The sequence below is a fragment of the Pyrgilauda ruficollis genome, unplaced genomic scaffold (genome assembly GCF_017590135.1).
Source record: "Pyrgilauda ruficollis isolate IOZ18807 unplaced genomic scaffold, ASM1759013v1 scaffold8, whole genome shotgun sequence".
Classification (NCBI taxonomy): domain Eukaryota; kingdom Metazoa; phylum Chordata; class Aves; order Passeriformes; family Passeridae; genus Pyrgilauda; species Pyrgilauda ruficollis.
Window position 1 is genome coordinate 5,053,170 of NW_024529932.1, and position 20,001 is coordinate 5,073,170.

Here is a 20,001-nt window from a genome sequence, read left to right on the forward strand (position 1 = left end):
TCAAGTCTAGAGATCTTAAAAAATTGGTCACCTTTTCTCACAGGCTTAATGAATCCAAATTTTGTTACATGACGAAGAACTTCAACAGGGAAAGCTGAAACACACAGTCCTCAGACAGATACTAAAGGAGATGAGGCATGATATTATGAAATCCTGTATGCAGACAGGATAGCTGATCTGTCTCTCATTCCTAAGTGAGTACTTTAACTACTTTATCATCTATATAATGGATATTCTTCTCCCCCTTTTCCTCTTTTTTTCTTTTTAAAAGGAAGTAATGAGTGTACTTTCATAAGGTCAACTCCTGCACTGTGTTTCAGCAGTACTCAAAGCCAACCTACTGGATCTGGGCAGAGGACAGTGTGAGAGGATCAGCCGAACAGATGGGGCATGATTCACTTGACAACATCGCTGTCTAGTACTGTTATACGTTCTTTTGTGTTCTCTGCCTGGCCTTCAGCTTATTTCGGATGTCCTAGAGTGTCTAGGACTTCTGTATCAGACCAGAAAGTCTGACCTGGGGTCTGTAAGCAACGTGAGCCTTTCCAGCGTGTCAGCTGAAGACTGGGCAAGATGGAATCACAGAAGAATGCAAGCCAGAAGTAACTTCTTTGGGTCCTACCTCCTAACCACAGCAGGGTCACCTCAAGTTAGATAAAGGTGCTCAGGGTCTTGTCCAGATGAAATTTTAATACCTCTGAAGAAGGGGATTTATCAGCCTCTCTGAGCAATCTGTTCCAATGTTTAACCATGGAACAGTTGTGATTCTCCCCCACCCCTTCTAGCCAGTTGCATTTTGCCTCTCTGCAACCCATGACCATTGCCTTTTGCCCTCTTGCTGTGCACCTCAGATCTGGATTCATGCTAATGACTGGACAGCAGAAAATGGCCTCAACCAAGAGAGGTCCAGTTTTGACATTAGGAAAAAGTTTTTCTACTAAAACAGTGGTTAAACCTTGGAACAGGCTACCCAGGGAAGCGAGTTCAGAAGTGCTCAAAAAATTAGTAGATGTGGCACTTTGTGATATATTTCAGTCGGCATGGTGGTATTTGGTCAAAGGTTGGACTTGACCTTGGAAGTCTTTTTCAACCTTAATGATTCTATCATTTATTTTGTCTGTAGCCCTCCTAGTATCGGCGCCAGTTAGAAGCTCTCCTTAAGCTTTCTCTTCTTGCAGGTTAAACAAACACAACCTCTTCAGACTCTTATACTTCATGTGCTTCCACTCCCTGGCCATGTGAACAGCTCCCTGGCTGCCCCGCAGCTCCATCCCACTGGAGAGGGTCTACAGTATTCCAGCTGCAGCCTCCCAGATGAGGGATGGTGCAGCCCATTGTGCTCCTAGTGCTCATTGCAACAAGGCTACACTGCAGGTACATGTTCAAGCTATCCATCAGGACTGGGGGTGTCTTCTGCAGACCTGCTGCACAAAGATAGGGGTGTGGCTCCTTTTCTGAGCCGTAGCTGCCATCAGGATTTGAAACTGCTGCTGCATTTGAAGTGACTAGGATTTTAGACGTATTAATTATCCAAATTCTATCTTATAGTCTCAGTAAATTTCAGCTGCTTTAAGCTAGCCTTTACAAATTCATCTAGCATTAACCAATACCAAAAATTCAATTATTTTTGGTGCAGAAACTATCCTCACCTTTAGCAGTAACTATTACCCTCCAATTGCCACCCAATTATTTATGGTAATGATTACTGTACCACTGAACCCAAAATATATTTGGGATTGGAAAATTAATGAAATTGTTAAAATTGAGAAGGTTATAAAACCTTTAATAATTCCCCTTTTTTCACTTATTTTGAATTATTTCCTCCCATTGGAATAAAGAGAGTAATTGTTCTCTGATGAGAGACAAGTGTCCCCCAAATGGTTATTTTCCAAATAAAAAACTGCTTCCCAAATATTAGTGGATTTTTTTTCAGAGCCAAACTCTGCAGAATTATGTCCTCTTCTAGACTAAGTGAGAAGAAAAGTGACAGCATAGGATTCAAGTCCCCTGAACCAGGTTAAATTTCCCCTGAATGTGATGCTGTCATGTTTAACAAGTTGGCAATGCACGTTATCATAGAATCACAGAATGGTCTGGGTTGAAAGTGACTTTAAAGAATTTGTAGTTTCAACCCCCTGAAATGGGAAGGAGCACCTTCCACTACATCAGGTTTCTCAAAGCTCCATCCAAGCCTGGCCTTGAACACTTCCAGGGATGGAGCAGCTACAGTTTCTCTGGGCACGCTGTTCCAGTGCCCCTCCACCCTCACATTAACTATCTAATTTACTCCTAGAGGATGTTTTAACTCTGGCTTAAGTCAGTCTGCCTGACTGTGAACATCATCATGAATTTCTTCATAAAGATTATCATATTTGCGGACAGGGTGTGCATATCTTGCCATGGTAAACACCTTACTCTATATGGTGCTAAGACCATCAATGCTTTTTTTTTCAGAAGACAATACTTTTCCTTTGAGTCTAAATATTAAATTGCATTTTCATTTGCTTAGCTAGCTCTCATTTAAATGTATCTTGAATATTTCTTACTGTTTTCTGCTAATTGTTTTAATTATTTTCAACATGATATACATTCAAATACTCAATGGTCTCACAAAAGACTAAAACCATTTGCATTTAATGCATATCAAAAAGTATGTGCATTTAATGCATATTCTCTTAAAAATGAGAATTGGTTAAAAAGTCTGTATATGTTTTAGGAGCCACCTGTCACTCAATCTTATCTATCTAACCAAATTTTACTTTTAAATAAACTAGCATGTATATCTTTATATGATCAGATTCACTGATAGCTAAAATTTTTATACTTTAGGAAGTAAACAGTCCTACTTTAATCCCCTTCGAATAAATACTGTAAATTCTTGATCATAGGAATATTTAATCACCTCAAAAATATTTCAATGAATTTTCAGATTTATCCTTCTATTAATTGCTCCTATGTTGTATCTTCCTTTCTTATAGCCCAGCTGGACAGCAATTAAAGTTGTGCAAATAATCATCTTGCAGACAAAGATCTTCAAGGAATACATTCTGCCTTTTATCTTAAAGATAAGAAAGAATTTGTTTGGACAAAAATGGGATTTTTAATGAAAGACTTCTGGGAAAAATAAAGAAGGAAAAGCTAAATGATTTTACAAAGTCATTAAGTTTATGAAACTGGCTTCAGGGTTTTCCCTGTGAAAACAAGATCAAACTCTTAGAGTCATCATGCTTCCTTAGCACAGTTTTCTTCCTCCTATGCCTCTTACGAAAAAATATCACCACTTGAAAAGAAATATTAAAATGCTGATAAGAAACCCCTACATGATTTGACTTTGGAAAGCAGTAGTTTTCTAAATGGCAATTATCAGTGCTAAAGCAATGTATGAGGTACTGACACTGATCTGTTTCCTCAGAATGTTGTTCCAGTCTGAAAAAAGAGATAACACAAATACTTTCATTGTAACAGCTGTTCAGATAAATGCTATAGACATGAAAATAGTCTCTAAGCAGAATTTTGACTGTAATTCTGTTTTCACACTGCATAAGCCATTTTGGCTTCCACCATATTCCCATGCTTTCTGAGTGAAGCTGATTTCATGCTTAACAATGCAGAACAGCTTCATAATCCAACTATCTAAATAAATTCCTACAAGCTTTAGACACTTTAAACTGAACCCCTGACCTAAGCTACTGATGTTACTATTCCTTGGTGTAAAAAACTGAACTAGGACGAAGATTAGCAATCCATTCTACTGGAATCTGTTCTCACAAACCTTTCAGGACTTTGGAAACCTCCTTTTTTCTTTTTTTAAAAAAGTTTTAATTTTTTTCTTAAATTTTCTCCTAAAAAAGACATATTACAAGGAGAATTTAGGGTCTTCTGTAGGTTGAAACCTCCTTACATAATCCTTGAAAGACAGGTATCTTAAAAATCTGGTCCTATTTTTCAGCAGAGACGTTTGTAAACATGCAGCTCTTCACTGACTTATTATCCATGACTGGAACACAACTGCAAAAGCTGACTGTATTATTTTCACCTGCTGATAAGCTGTACATAGAAGCCTATGTTTACTTATGTAAAACATAATTTACTGTTTGATACCAATGTTGCTCTTAATGATTTGATAATTGACTATATAGTCTATGTGTTTCTTTTATACATAAAAGGTTTGACAAGTTTTTTGCACGAAGTTGATTTATTATTGCTCAGGATATAAATCACAAGTGCTGCATTACTCTTTTATTCTAGGATTGAGTAAGGCTTTGAAGTGGTTAAGAACAGAAATCCTGGAGATCATAATTAGCAGCTTTCTTGGATTACCAAAAAACGTTCTAGATATTTAAATTTTGAAAGTTGATAAGCAAGGTGTAACAATGACACCTGGATCAATCTTATGATTTTAAGGAGAGGAGCTATTCTAGTGAGAATATTTACCATCTGTTCTGTACATATTGCTGCCTTGCCTATAAGCAACTCTCTCCACAACTTTCTTAATTCCCTATGACTATCAAGCCTGTACATTTCCAGAACTATGCTTTGCTTAGATTCCTTCCTTGCTGTCTGTTGGCCAACATCTTTCTAAGTCCCATTTCTCCTAGAAATATTAACAAAGCAGTATCTTCTCTTAAATAAAGCTCTTACTTCCTTTTATGCCTTGTTGTTTTCTTCTTATTTGTAAAAAGTAATTAAAACAAAATGGGTATTTTTGTCATCCAGGGGGCCACCGAAGTCAAAAAAGAGTAAAGAAGGTAACTGGTTGGTTTTTTTTAAAATTATGATCCCTATTATTTTGAAAGTATTATTTTTCTGGCAAGCAGTTTTTGAAGTATTTGCATTTAGTGAGGCTTCTGAATGCAGTGTAATTATGCGTCACAGTACAAAATTCAACATCTACAGCATATTGATTTAAAAAATGGTGTCCAGACAACTCCTCCAAGAGTTATTTCATGCAGATGAACTGAGGGACATGCAGAAGCTTTAAAGCCAGAATGATCATGTTGGAATTTGCTCACATTTTATGTCTTTTTTGTATACCTGTGATTCATGAGGGAATGCATAATATGTGCCTATTATCTTCATAGGGGGAATTTCACAGAAACTCAAGTAAAGATTTGTTTCTCATCTCTCGTGTGAATTACTTCTGTTGAAGACTGGGTATTTAAACAATTCTTAGTAACTTATTAAATTCTTTTAACAGATCATTTGAATCACAATTTTCATGAGGTAAAAGGTATTTTTGTTATAATCTTGTGAGAGATGCTATATTATATTGCCATCTCTGGAACAATTCCAAGCTTATCTATAGGACTCCTTCACAATTGCAACTGGTCCTATTTATAAGAGAACTAGAGTTTTAAGACATAATTCCAGTATAATGGCAATTGTAGAAGATATTAACTCTTCAGCAAAAGTTTGTGCATAGTGAATATGCCACAGACCTATTTATCACACTCCTTTTGATAAATATTTAGAAGTATTTTCTTAAGACAAGTCATTCATATCTTTATGTTTGAATTAAGAAAACGGAATCTGAAAACATTTAAAGGCTGAAGTGCAATTAATTGTATAATTATATATTTTTAAGGGGAATAACAGGCTCCTTTATATGTTTTAAGTTTTTTTCCTTTTGTTTGAAAACAGTGAAGCTTGCAAAACATTATATGAATTGAAATGGTAATTCTTCAAACAGGAGTTGTCACAGAAGTTACACAGTCTCAACAGCATTGAAAAGTTGCTCATCAATGCTCTGCTGGATCCCAATTTAGTAAACTACTTAAACATATCAGGTTAGGCTGCAGTTAAACGAGCAGGAATTTATGTTTTGCTGCCTGAGGACCTTGTAAGAAATGCATTAATAACTTGCAACATTTTTCTCCAATGTCAAATAAAGGCTGAAAAATAGTAACAAAGCTAAAAAAAATTTTGTCACAGCTCACACATATTGTTGCCATAATTGCCTTAAAAATATGACTTAAAGAGTAAGGTCAGCTTATTTTTGTTGCCAAGATCTCTCACTTATATCTGTCTAGATCTATTGATTTCACTGAATAAACTGATGTATTTCACTGCTACCATACATAGTACAAGATATAAATGTCTGAGTTTTGAACTTGAATTTTCTAGAGATGTCTGCTTAAATGTATTAGTTTCTGGAATACTAGGAAATACAGAGAGACTCCAGCCACATTTACGTGTTGAATTTTCTCAGAAACTGATTTTCAACGATCAATAGATATTTACACAAGGAAAAAGGTCTGTGCAAAAGTTACCCTTTCTTGCATAACTCTGCAATAAAGAAGTGCTTCAAATAGTTAAAGAATTATTGCTTAACTGAGAAATTGAAAACATACTGCTGCTTTTTACTAAGTGGCAGGTGGATCATTCAAAAATGACTATAATAGTAATAAATAATAATGTGTTTAGTGCTTTATACAAATCTCTATACAAATATTTATTACAATGTTTCCAAAGCAGTGGACAAGGAATAATCACTCAGACTTACCCACGTTTAATCTGCCTGTGACTTCCCCATTTGAATTGCGAGCATTCACAGTCACATTGTGAGTAGACTGGAGAAGCAGCGATGAGTCCTGAAGTATGGAGGAAAAAAAAAAGTAAGTTGGACAGTACAACTAGAATTGTGAACCATTTTCAAAATTTAGTCTAGTGCTGGTATCAACTCAGTCACTGAAATGTCTTTGCAGCTACAAACAAAATTCACAGATCTCACCAAATAATGTGGGCAGACATTTCTGATTACTACAACTACATCAGATTTAAAGTAAGAAAAATAATTAAAGGGAATATGTCAGGTGAACAAAACCTGTGTTACTGGACCAATGAACATGGCTGCTAACATTTTATCTTTTGGAAAAGGTGCTTTAGTACTAGACTTAGTACCTGTCAGTACATAACGGAGATTCCTAGAAGACAGACATTTAATTAAGTGTGAGCACTCCACTTTGAGAATTCATACCATTTTACTAACTTGGTGAGAAACATGGCTGTGTATTCTGCTTCCTCAATGGTCCATGCAGTCTGTAGGCTGTGGCCTAATTTTGGCACCTGGCATTGACTATCCAGGCAAGGAGGCTGTAATAGTGAGTGATGGAGAGAGTGGCAGGCTTACTAGATCAATTCTGACTTTAACAGATGACAGTACAGGTGATTTTCAGGGCAATCATAGTGGCCACTGTCTCTACTTGACATTAAGTATCAGAAAATTATCTGGATACACAAATCTTATCACTCATTCGGATCAGCAAACTGCAAATACACTGGCAGACTTCAAAAAAGGGGAGGAAGTTTTTTGCAGTACAGGTGCTTTCATACTAAAGCACACTTTGTGTTTGAAGACCAGGAACTCAGTAAGTGATGGGAAGTGCCTATGCAGATCTCAGTTGCCAAAGATTCGGTATCAGTTGCCAAACTATGTGATATGAACAGAGTATCAGCCTGCTCATGACCTCAGTGGAGATACCCATTCCTAAATAAATGAGTTTCTAACTACTGGAATATTATTAAAAGATCAGCCTCCTTCACAGCTATGGCTTCTAGTTATTTTTCTGGACTCACCAGAGACCACGTAGTACCTTGAAGGGCTAACCCCTGAAAACAGCCCCAAGGCACATTTTCATCTCAATTTAATGCTTAGAGTATGAGACAGCCTGAGAGTTTTAAAGACTATTTACGTGATGAATTTTACTACAAACACTTAGTAACAAAATCACAAACCTGATTAAAAAGTAGTGAAATAGAAGTAACACACAATTTGGACTCAAACTTATACATTTTTTAAAGAAAACAAACAGTATCTTACCAGTAGGTATAAAGGCTCTTTCAAAATAAGTTATTAAGTGAGCAAAAAAATTAATCCCACTTTGTAAATTAGATTGGGAAAACATAAAAGCTCACAGAATTAATACAAATAATGAAAAGTCTTAGGAAAAAAGTAAGCCATGTGTTAGAATGAACATTAATGGTAGCAAGCTAGTATGAAGTAGAAAAGGAAGGCCGGCAAAGATTGGGGATTGGGCAAATATAGCACATTTAAGTAAATCTGCTAAATGACCCACAAAGCTGGGCATCATTATTACATTTATTTGATTGCCACTGGTTGATTTAAAAATTAATTCAGTAATTTGTGATATCAAATGAAAGTGTGAATAAACTGTATTCTAGACCTGCTGCTGCCACACATGTGGTTTTGACAAATTAAAATCTAGTAACATATTTAAAAATGCTCAACTTTTATCTTTCCATGAAGATGTTTTAGCAAAGGTGCAATGGTCTTGGCCACAGCTCTGCGTTGGACTCATAATGAAGGCATAAGCTTTTAATAGGCTCCAGAGACAATGCACAGCAAGTAGATTTTCTGCTACATATTTTCTTAGCACTTTGGAGACCTCATTAGGTGAGAGAATCTGTTAGGAGACTGCAAGTAGAAAACTATTAAGGCAAGGGAGAAAGCTGCTTTGAAAACTGAGAGGTGCCCAGTTCTCCAAGACAAACTTAAGAAAAGAAAGCTTAACAAATAAGTAATGTTATGAGAATAAACACATAAATGCCAACTCAGGAGACCAAGCTGCAGGCAATTAAGCCTTTAGAGAGTTCAAATATTTAAAAAAGCAAAGATACAAACAAAAAACCTCTGATGAATTGTCAGTAGGCAGAGAGAAGCAGTAGCCTGAAGGCTCTAATTAATGCATGCTACTAATGATCATGATGGATCATTGGACAGCTAAGCTTATATTAGATGCTGCCACACCTCTTTTTCCTATATTGTACTAAACGTATTAAGAGCTGAAAGGAATATTAAGAGAGCACAAATGGTAGCTTAACACTGCACAACGATCCTTGGGACTAGAGGGAGTTCTTAAACATTAGCTGTGGTGGTCTTAAAAAGTTACATGTCTTACTGGATAAACAACCTCAAGGGAAATTCACCAAAGCACATAAATAGTTTTCTCACTGCCTGTGAGGCAGAAAAGAATACAGGATAAGAAGCTAAATGGAAATACAGATATAGTAATGGAATTTCACTGTCTTAATTAAGAGCTGTTCCTGAAACTGGAAATACTTGTTGCAGAAAGAGAAAAAGAAAAGCTCAATATAAATAAAATATGTTAGCATTGCTTAAATTTTAGTAATCAAGCATGTTAATAACCTCATCCTGATAAATTTATTTACATTTTCTCTTGCTATAGCAATATATATACACACTAACTTTTTTCCTAGGTTCAGAAAACTCTCATGGCTGGCTATTTCTTCTCAATTACATGTCTGAGGATATGAAAGAGCCATATTTGGCTTTTATTGTCACTGAATAGTAAGTTATTCAATGAAATGTCCCATTGGTTGATGGTAATATTTACAAAACATAAAACTTTATCTTGTGAGATGTTGGACAATGGACAGTAGCTCTGAAAAATACTTATTTTATTGGCCAGAAGCAGGTATCACCCTACAAAAAATCCACTGGAGTAAGTTTCAGAGTTCCCCTGGATAATTAAAATTCAAATCAGATGCTCTTCTCGCTTCCTTTTTCAAAACCCACAACTTCCATACCTTTCCCATTCTCAGTGACATTTTAAAGTTAATAATTTTGATAAATATTTAACAAGTATGGTATTCCTTTTTTACCTCACTAGTAATAACAACAAACTTTTCTGTCTAGGTGAACTATACTAAACATTAAGTCTTTCCATTTAGACTTGTAAATTTTATATACATAAATGTATTAAAATGCCAGACATCACATGGCATTGTCCTTGAAGTGAAAAAACCTATATATTTTAGAGAAACCATAACTTTTCCATTGGGAAAATTTTAAAATAAACTAAAACTCTAAAACTAATTTTAGAGATATTGAAACGATTCTGTAGTGGATGAATAAACAGAACAAGCAGCTTCCTAGGGAAGCCTATATTAAAAAATAATCTCAGAAAAATAATGAAAACCTTTTTATACACTCCTCAAGTTTTAGCATTACTTACATATGGTAACAACTATAATTCCTGTTTGAGCTGCTTATCACATACCTAAGAGATAAATGTTAATTCTGACAAAGCATCATAACACTGCCATTGTAAAGTGTGCAGAAATATATGTGTACACAGATGTACATGACCATACATATATATATGGGGGTTTTTCCTTACATGACAGAAATCATGGAAAGTTCAATTATTCAGAAGTGCATTCATTTTATTTAGCATTTTTGCAAGATTACCCACTTACCACTCTTGAATGGATTTCTTTGGCATAAAGAGGGAATAAGAATTCAGATTCCCCTTCCAGTCGAAGGCCTTCTTTTGTAACACGCAGGTGTCCCATTCCAGTCTGAGAAGATATGAGAATTATGCACAATTTACTATTGTTGCTGTATTTATTTTGTGTTCTTTTCATTAATTAAACATTTTCAGAATGTTTAAACATTTTTCAATTAAACATTTTCAGCCTCAAGTCTACTGATAAATATACAAATAGTAATGCATTTAAAATTTTGAGAATACCTTACTTTTTCCCAGGAGTAATTTTCTTTGAGAAATTGCAGGTTTCATGAAGTTATTAAACTTGGTTTGTGGTTTTTTTTTTTTTTTTTGGGGGGTGGGGGTGGAGGGTGTGGAGTGGAAATAATGTTGTTTTATAGTCATTAAATTAGAAGGAAGCGCTGAAACAGCTTTTGTACTTGCCTTCTAAAAATGTAATGAACAATAAACTTTTACATATGAGTACTCACATAAAAAACATTACATTAACATCTCAGGGTTCATTCTATCAACAATATAAGCCTACAGAACAGACAAAGAAGGGTTTTTATTTGCTTTCATTTTCAGCAATAACTTCTTCTTAATTAAGTTTTAATTCATTGGCTTAGTTTTTTTCTCCTTCAATTGTAGGTCAAGGCTCTATATCTCATTATCATATACCTTTTTCTCTATCACCTGCTTCTCAGTTTTCTTATGCTTTCTTCCTCAGTCCCTCCTGCTTTCAGCCCAATTATTCTTTCCAGCTGATATCTCCTTTCTTTCTTTCCTTTTACCTCCTTTCATCATTATCATAGAATTGATAATGTGAAAAATGAGTGAGGAATTACTTCAGTAAGTACATCTGAGGGTTTGCAGGCTTCAGCTGAGAAACATTACACAGGTATTTAGCTAATTTGTAAAGGATTCACCCATTTTCCTGACATAAAGAGTGACAGAAAATTTGCCAAAAAAACCCAAACAAACCCAAAAAAACAGCCTTCCAGTTAGGCCACATGAAAATATTTCAAGACAACTGCTGCAAACTACAAGGAACAGATGGAAGGGCTAAATAAAAAAAAAAAAACCAATAAACACAAAAAAGTATTTTCACTCTAAACAATTTTCAGGTAGTTCTTGATGTAAGCAGAAGAGATACATAACAGGCCACTGACTATGCATCAATAAATTGTTCATCTAATGAATTATGCTTGCCACTGAGAAAAGTTATAATTGAAGAGATGGTAATTGCTTTCAAATATATGTTCTGACTAATCAGATTATATATGTATATATGTAATGCTAAGTAACATTATCAAACCAGCCTTCAATGAAAAATCATAGCTATTTTTTTAGCAGGCCTGAAAGGAGACAAAGAGAGAAACAAGTTTTGCTTAAATTCCCTAACGGAAGAAATGTTCATTCATTCCACTGGAAAGTACAACCACAATTCTTCCTCAGCAAGATTTGCTTCAGGAAAGAGGCTTTTAGAAAAGCTATTTATGGAATCTGTTTTTCAGGGTCAAATATTTTACTGTTTTGAAATGTATAATGCACTGACTTTTCTCAGTGAAAACAGGTATGGTTTCCAAATTCTACGCCACTACAAAGCTTTTAAAAAGTGCCTGGTACATACTGATACATCTCATAAGGCAAAACTAAAGTAATACCTATGATTGGCTTTTATAATGACAATTCCGAGCCAGCACTAACTAATTTAGAAATATGTTTTTCTAGCAAAGACAATGGACAGTTCTTCCTAACTTGCAACACTCCAACATTATAAAGACACTCAGGTTTTAAGGAAAACACTTGAAAAATCTGATGTGAAATATCAGGATATTCTAAAGAAATACCACCAACAATTATCTCCTCTTTTATTAACCAAATTTAGGGTCTGATTATTTGCTCTGAGCTCATACCTTTTCCCATCAGGTGAAAGTAGTTTATGTAAATAAGTAGCATATCATAGAATAAGTACAAAAAAAATGACATTGACAAATCTGAAATTTAAGAAGGCAGAGGAAGAAGTAGCAATTAATCCTTGCTCTGAAGCAGACTGGTGAAAATTAACAAACACCTAGGTGGCAATGTCTCTCCTGCCTTTGGCAGGAATAAATTTTTAGTAATGACAGAATAAAAAAAATATGTGGAAAAAAATTATGCAATTTACTCAGCACACTCTTTATAATGCATTCAGGTTTCCCAGCAATGATTATTGTGAAAACGCTATACAGACAAAGAAATGTCTTTGACAAAAAGAAGAGTATGTCACATGACCAAACTCAGAACTTTCAACTTATCTAGAAGTTCTTATTTCTTTAGTAAATCCAGTCATATCCCTGAGGATTACTTTGTATAAGTATGTCCTCCAGTATGCTGTATTTTCTTCACCAGATATTTAATTTAAGCATTGACACAAACTTCACATTCTCACATATTTGCCTAACAGCCTCATTATCCATTCTCACTGACCACTTGGAAGTGCAAACCCAGGGAAATTTAGATTTGGGTTATGCGCATAAATGACTATCTGTGAGGACTAACATAAACTTTGTAACATGCATGCAAACAATAAAAATGTGGATTTTATATAATGATCCTCACTTCTATTACCTTTGTGACTGCAAACAATTATTATGCTCTTAGTACTACAATATTTGAGCATCTTAAGATTGTAAAAGTACTGAATTATGCAGTACAGCGAGATAGGGGAATTCTATTATGTCACTTTTATAACTGGCAAATTGAAGTTACATGGAATATAAAATAGAGGGATTTAGAATAAACAACCACCCCAATGCACTGAGATCCAGTGCTAAGTTCCATGAAAAGGCAGAGCATAATAGTTACACATAATGTTGTCTCAACAACCTCTCTGCTTCTTACTTTACCAATTGTTTTTTACTGAGTATTGAGGCTTCCTCAGTGATGAACAAACTTGATGCTTTCTGTTTCAAGGATTTGATTCTGTTCCTTTTCAAATAACTGAATAACAAGATTTCTACTGATTTCAGGAAAGGGACCCACTATCAGTTAGATGTGGACTTTGATGCAGTTGAACAACAAGCTATTGCTTAGGGTGGGGGGGGAAAAAAGGTGCTTCATTGAAGACAGGAAATGTATGGCAAGTCTGGATTCTGGTTATCCTGATGCTGGTGACTGTCACTGCTTGAGTTTGCTGGCCCTGAGCTGTATATAGCTGAGACACATTTTGTAATTACTCAAAGCCCTCAGCGAGGCAGGGACGCAGCTGTACAGCAGGGAAGGATGAAATGGCATCTCTGTAGACAGCAATCAGGTTTTATTGCTGCAAGGAGTTGACTAGCGTGGAAACTGCTGGCAGCTGCCAAACTCTTGTGTACCAAAGATGCAACTTAGCATTAGTGTTCACACAGGTGTGACCAGTTTTCATTTCAGAATTGCTTGACTTATTCTAACAGCAGCAACAGGATGTCTTCAACTACAGTAGAAACATTTTTTCATAATTCAAAAATGCTCCCAAGCAGGTAGAGTGCTTGGAGAAAAAGAGACAAAGCCTTCTACCACAAAAATTCCATCTCTACATCCTCATAAAAGCTCATCAAAAGACTATTTGATTGAGAAGTCCTAGTCTAAAAGACATTTGACATCTAGCTTTTCAGTGAATTATCTACATGGAGATACTCCAAACCAGATTAAATGAGTAGCCACCGCTGCAGAATTCTAGGTAATATGCACTGTGTTGTGGAACACCTGGATGGGAGGACCATCTTGGATGTGTTATCATTCTCTTAGACTCTAAACACAGACTCCAGACTACTAGGAGTGGAAAACAAGCAGATGCAGCTCTAGGGCTCTTGCACTCACAGTGAGTTGCTCTCAGGTAGCTGAGCTCATGCTGCCTATGGCATATGGAAGCAAAAGAGCATCAGGTGATTTATCTGGGATTTATCTCCCAGGAGTATCACAATGTAGGTCTGCTGCTGTAGGCATGTAGCCCTTAGAAAACGAGCATGAGGCATGGGGCACATTCATTCAATTTAAAAATGAGTATTTCTAGTCACCTAAATCTGATCGATAACTACAGTTTTTATTTTCCTACCAACACTGAAACTGATACACACTGGCTCACTGTATTTGGTCAATCACTCTCCATATCGTATGTCATACCATATCACATCATATCATTACTGTTTCTGTACCTTCTCAGCATTAGACTCAAATGCAGTTCTCAGGCTTCTCTGCATAAGAGAAATTGAACTTCTGCTCTGTGTATCAGCTGATAGCTGCAGGGGAAGATATGTATTTTCTTCTTTTGGGGAGAGATCTAATACTGGAAAGACGGGCTGACCCATATGCTAGCATAGTTACACCAAAAAAATTCTCAAAGTTGATTCCAACATTAGTTTGAATATATATTCAATTCAAATCAAGTAGCTTCTGTCTCAGGAGTTAAAAACATGTTTGGTTTGCAGTATCTTCTCCCTGAATATTCAACTTTTCCATATATTAAAAGTCCACACATGCTGCAGCGGCTGAATGAATGAAACCAGTAGTGATATTAACTTCAGAGTAGAAAGGATGCAGCATTTCCACTCAGTTAAATCCTTTTCTTTCTTGTAGGATCCTTACATGCTCCTTCCAGGCCAGATCAGGGAAACACCTTGTCAAGTTCAGACCAAGACATCACTTGTTGTGCCCCAAAGCTAGTTAAATTAATGGCTTCATAGATCCAGCTTGCACTGCAGTACTTCTTGCAGCAATTACTATTTAGAGAACTTGCTTTGCAAACAAGAGTGTACTGTTTCATTGAGATAATAGGACTGTGGGTAGAGATTGTTAAAGAGCAATCAGCAAAACAGGATTGGTAATGAATCTGATGAAACTCTGTTTGACTTACAATATCAATTTTGGAGCTAAGTACGTGCTTGGTATAATAACATTACTGATGCCTCATCTCATTTTCAGTTGCAAGGACTCTATTTGCTGGACTCAGACAAAGGTTATCTGACTCATCTGCTTAGATGACAGTGGAGTAATTTCAGTCAAAGACGTTGGTCAAATCAGAGCCCTGGCAACAGCAAGCACTCTTGGTATAGAATTTAGTCTCACCTGGCTTAGGGCTGGATACAAACCAAACCAGCATTTGTGGACAAGAGTAAAAAGTGGGTAGATAATATTCTGAGATTTAGAAAAGTAGATGGTCACTTTTAATTCAACAGATTTGTAAGAAAGCCACTACGAATTGTGCAAATTATCAAACCACTGATGTTTGCTTATTTTTATAACATTTCTTTCATAAAATAGGATTCATACTTAAGATGCATATTTTCAAGATATTTTCAGGTCCTCTTTCATCTTTGTCCTGATATACAGAATAACAAACTTCCTTACTCAAAGTATTAATTAAAACAGGTGCTACTCAAGAAGAAAGAATATATTCTCAAAAACAGATTCAGTTTTAGCTTCATTGCCTTGTTCAACAAAGACCAAATTCTGTCTTTGGTTCTGTATGACACAGATATTAAAAAATGCCATTACATCTGGCATTACATCTGCTGTGTTAGAAAAACTGACTATGAAGAAATAGACTTCTGCTCCCACTGCTACATGAATTTATTCAGGAACTATGTTTTTATAAGCTGGGTAATTAATTTTATTATATTAACATTTTTAATTATGCAACTTAGCTTAAGAAATGGAATTAAATATTTTCCTTTGGTTTGCAAAGGTTGTCAAAAGGGGTTTCTTAAATCCAGTTCTTAAACTTGCGTGTATGCTCTAATCTCACTGTACTCAGATTTTTTTATAACTCTTTATTAATATTATAAATTATTCCAACAGTACACTTAAGTGTTCCTCCACACCCTTTTACATACACACAATTTGATTCATAATATAATTCAGAATAATCAAATGCTTTAAGAAAATATATTTAAATGAACATATGTATCACTGTTGAAAAGTCTTTGGCAACAGCTTCTTGCAGTAAGTATCTCAATATCTTTCTATTCAATTATTACTCTTTGCATAAAATATTTAAATATTTGTCTGATAGTGACAATGGGAATGACTTTAGCCTGACTGGAGGGAAATTGTATTTAACTTAACAGAAAGGTTGCAAAATACAGCTATTTAGGATTATTCAGAATAGAAACTATGGCATGTTCATGTTCCGACATGAAAATTTGGATGAAAGTTTATGAAAAATTCAATCATTTATTTTATGTAAGTATTAAGGTGATGCAACATTTTCAAAATGGCAACTAATTCCATGGAGGACCCACTGTTAATCACAAAATGCATGGAAAGGCTGTACTAGTTCATTTATGTATGTCTTTTGTGAAGAAGATCCCTTGCTGTAAGTGTTCTTTACTGTACATTTTCATTGCTGTCTGCTCTGGTTTTAGGTGCTCCAAATGGTTGAGCATCTCCAATTTAATAAGGTATGCTATTACACAGTCTATTAAGTCTCACTGTCAGAAAGTGTTAACTGATTTTCAGTTAAAACTTTGCTTTCTTAATTCATTACATTCCTAGTTTCATATTTCTATATTTCCTTAAGTAATTCCCTCCATCTTCAGTGCCTGAGTTTATCAAGTGTTTGAATAGTTGTTTACACAAGCATTTTATTAAAAAATCAGGCTTTTATTTCAAAATACATATTGTATTTATAAATTTAGAGCAGTACGATTATCATGCAACTAATAGTATATATAGTAGGATTATATGTAATTTGCTTTTCAATATATGTTATTAAATGAACTGTCAACAAATTACTATTGCCTTACAGAAAAGTTTGGAAAATAATTAAAAAATCATTTTTTATACTTTGCCTATATACATTTTTAATAGGAACCCCAGAAGTTTGGAAGGGCGCTATGTCTGTGATAAAAGTTTCTGGGAATGGCTACATGGGTAGAGTACTCCCTAATTAAAAGTAGGCAAAAAGAAGAAAACACCTGTCAATAATATATAGAAAAACTCTCTATGTTTCTGTACAACTGTGGCAATTGCCCTATTTATTTCAATGCCAGAAATGTATGTGCATAACGGAGAAAGTAAAAGCCCACAATCTATCTTAAATGTGCAGAAACCCTCCCACTTCTCATTGCCTTTGTCTCTATGTCCAGCTAAGGTGCAGGCACAAGAGCAGGTCAAACATTTATCCTGTTCATAGGAAGAACCATGCTTAGGATATGCACTGTAGGACTGTGCACTGGGCACTGTTCAACTTGGCCCTCCACAGACCAAGTTACTCTCTGTCATGATAAGGTGACTCAGGGGTTATTCTACGTCTTAGTATTAGGACTTGACTTTCTTCTTGTTAGACTTAAACCCAAGTAAGTTTTGATATGGATGGCAGGAGAACTTGAGATTGAGCGCGGATTTGAATTATGTTTGGTTAGCAGTACATCTAAGCTATAAAGACCTGTCTACTTCTCTTACACCGTGCTTAAAATTTTTGTCAGAGGAAACTCCACACTAAAGGTAATTAGTTATCCTGGTAAACACTGTAGTTGCATTACTATCTGCCCTTAACAAAACGAAATACCGTGCAATTTCTTTTCTTGTTCCAGGACATCATGATAGCTGAGGCATCCACTAAAATCCATGGAAAACATGGGTGTCTCCAGCAGAGGCCAAAAAAATTTAGAAATAATCTTTGGCACACAACTGTTCCTGGTGTTATGATAATGTGGCAAAACCTAAATAATACAATAACTGAATTAATGAGGGGTTTCTGAAAAAGATTTGCTAGAGCAACAGGAATGTAATCACCTGAGCAGGTGCATTTTTCACACCTGAGTTTTAGAGACCTAGCACGACAATCCTGGCCTGGAGCTAGTGTGACCTCCAGCCTGAGCCTTGGAAGTTTTGAATGGTACCCCCAAACTGGTATAACCTGCTACTTCAGTGAGCAAAAATTCTGTCACCTCCTCCAAGTCGTTGATTAAGTTTTTGCAAAGGACATGAGCCAGGACAAGACAACTGCAATGCTTATTACTGCCCTCCATGCAGACCACAACACATTAGCATCTACCTTTTGAGCCCAAATACCCAGGCAGTTTACTTTTTGTACTTATCTGTTTTTCCACTCCTCATGGCTGTAATATCCCAACTAGGATACAGGAATATTGTGGGAAAAGGTCTGAAGCCTTGGTGAAGTCAAGGTAAATGATCTATTGTGTCCTCCCATCATCTATAATTCCAGACATTTTATCATAAAATGGCAATCAGATGGGTCAGGCATCATTCACCGTTGGTAAACCCATGGCCCCTTTTTCTAAAGACAAGTGCAACACTTGCATTCCCACAGCCATCAAGGATCTCCCCAGTCTCCAAAATATTTCAAACACTGTAGAGGGTGACTCCGCAAGATGGTGTGCACCAATGGATGCACACCAATCTTTTTGCCATTTACCCTTTGTAATTCTTAACTGAAGCTGGGCTTTGGCGTTCCTGACACAGAAAGTCTGATACATTTCCTGGCCCAGACATTGTTAAGAAATTTCTTCTCTGTAGCCTTTATCTGCTTCCAACTTTTCTATACTGCTTTTTCATTGAAGCTCCATCACAAGTAACATGCCCAGCTACACCAGGATATTTATCTAAGTAAATATCAGGACTGATCCTTCCTACATTTGGAGGATACAGTCCTTAAACTTGATCAAGCTTTTCTGGGTAACTTTCCTATCTGGCCCCCATGGGATCCTGTGAGTACCAGATACAGCTGTGTGCCACCTTTAATTGTCCAGAAGTTGTTGCTGACACCCTCTAGAAATCTTCACTGCATCCATCCTGCCACATTTGTCTATCAGCAGATATCAGAGACATGGAAGGTCCTCTCTTTCAGACCTAATGGATCCTTCAGAATTGTCCACACGACTTCTGAAATCCTTGCAGACTTAAACCCCTTAAGATTCATAGTCTCCTAAACTCTTAAAACTAGCAGTCCCCTTCAGAGCTCAGAAAGCCTCACTATGTTAAAAACAGAATCTGAAATTTCCATTACATGCAAAATGTGATATGTTGTCCAGGGGAAAAAACCCAACCCTTTTAAAACTGATTTTCATGCAAAAATAATGGTATTTTAAAAATTACTCTATTTCACCGTATTCACTGAACTCAAGGCATAATTATTTGAATGTCTTCTCTGAAACAGCTGAATAGAATGAATTCACAGGTTTCTTTGCTTATTCCTATACAAAAACTTAAGACCCTGTCTGTCTGAACTCCAAGAGAGAAAAGAAAAAAGAAATAATACGACACAGCTGATACCTTTAAATTAATGTGCACAATTTGGAGATGCCCATATATTTTTAATTGGGCAGCATGAGAAAAGGGATATATTCTCTGTTCAGGCTGTTCTCTTTTAGTCTAGCTTTTATGAAATGAAATGTAGTGAAATGAAATGAATCAATGAAATTCTGTTCAATTTAGTCATCTACATTTGATGCCAAAGGCTTCTCAAACAACAGAGCTTAGAAAAGTTTCTGTCTTTCATCATTCCAAATTCGTAAAAGGAGATCAAACTCTATTCATCTTGCAGCATATCTATGTCTGGTTCATGTTCTCCTTTATCAGCTTAGCTTCTTTGCTAGTATTTATCACACTGTCTGGTTTTATGGGGGTTAAGGCAGGACATGTGTGCATGAATTAATTCAGTGCCAGAGCTTCTTCAAGCTCTGTTCGTAATTTCATTATTATTTTAATCTGGATCTCTGAATAGACATAGCATGTGATTTTTGTATACTGCAAGTTATTACTT

General features: G+C 35.8%; 1 protein-coding gene across 7 annotated transcripts in view; it reads right to left on the reverse strand.

Annotated features, from left to right (window-relative positions):
• The window catches only part of SGCG (sarcoglycan gamma), a 109,578-nt gene that overhangs the window by 34,260 nt on the left and 55,317 nt on the right, over positions 1-20,001 (reverse strand). For all 7 annotated transcript variants that reach the window (XM_041487141.1, XM_041487142.1, XM_041487139.1 and 4 more), the window contains 2 exons: positions 10,240-10,341; positions 6,503-6,590 (listed from right to left, as the gene is read on the reverse strand). In XM_041487141.1, the coding sequence (XP_041343075.1) occupies positions 6,503-6,590; positions 10,240-10,341 (190 nt within the window). The remainder of the gene's footprint in view (positions 1-6,502; positions 6,591-10,239; positions 10,342-20,001) is intronic.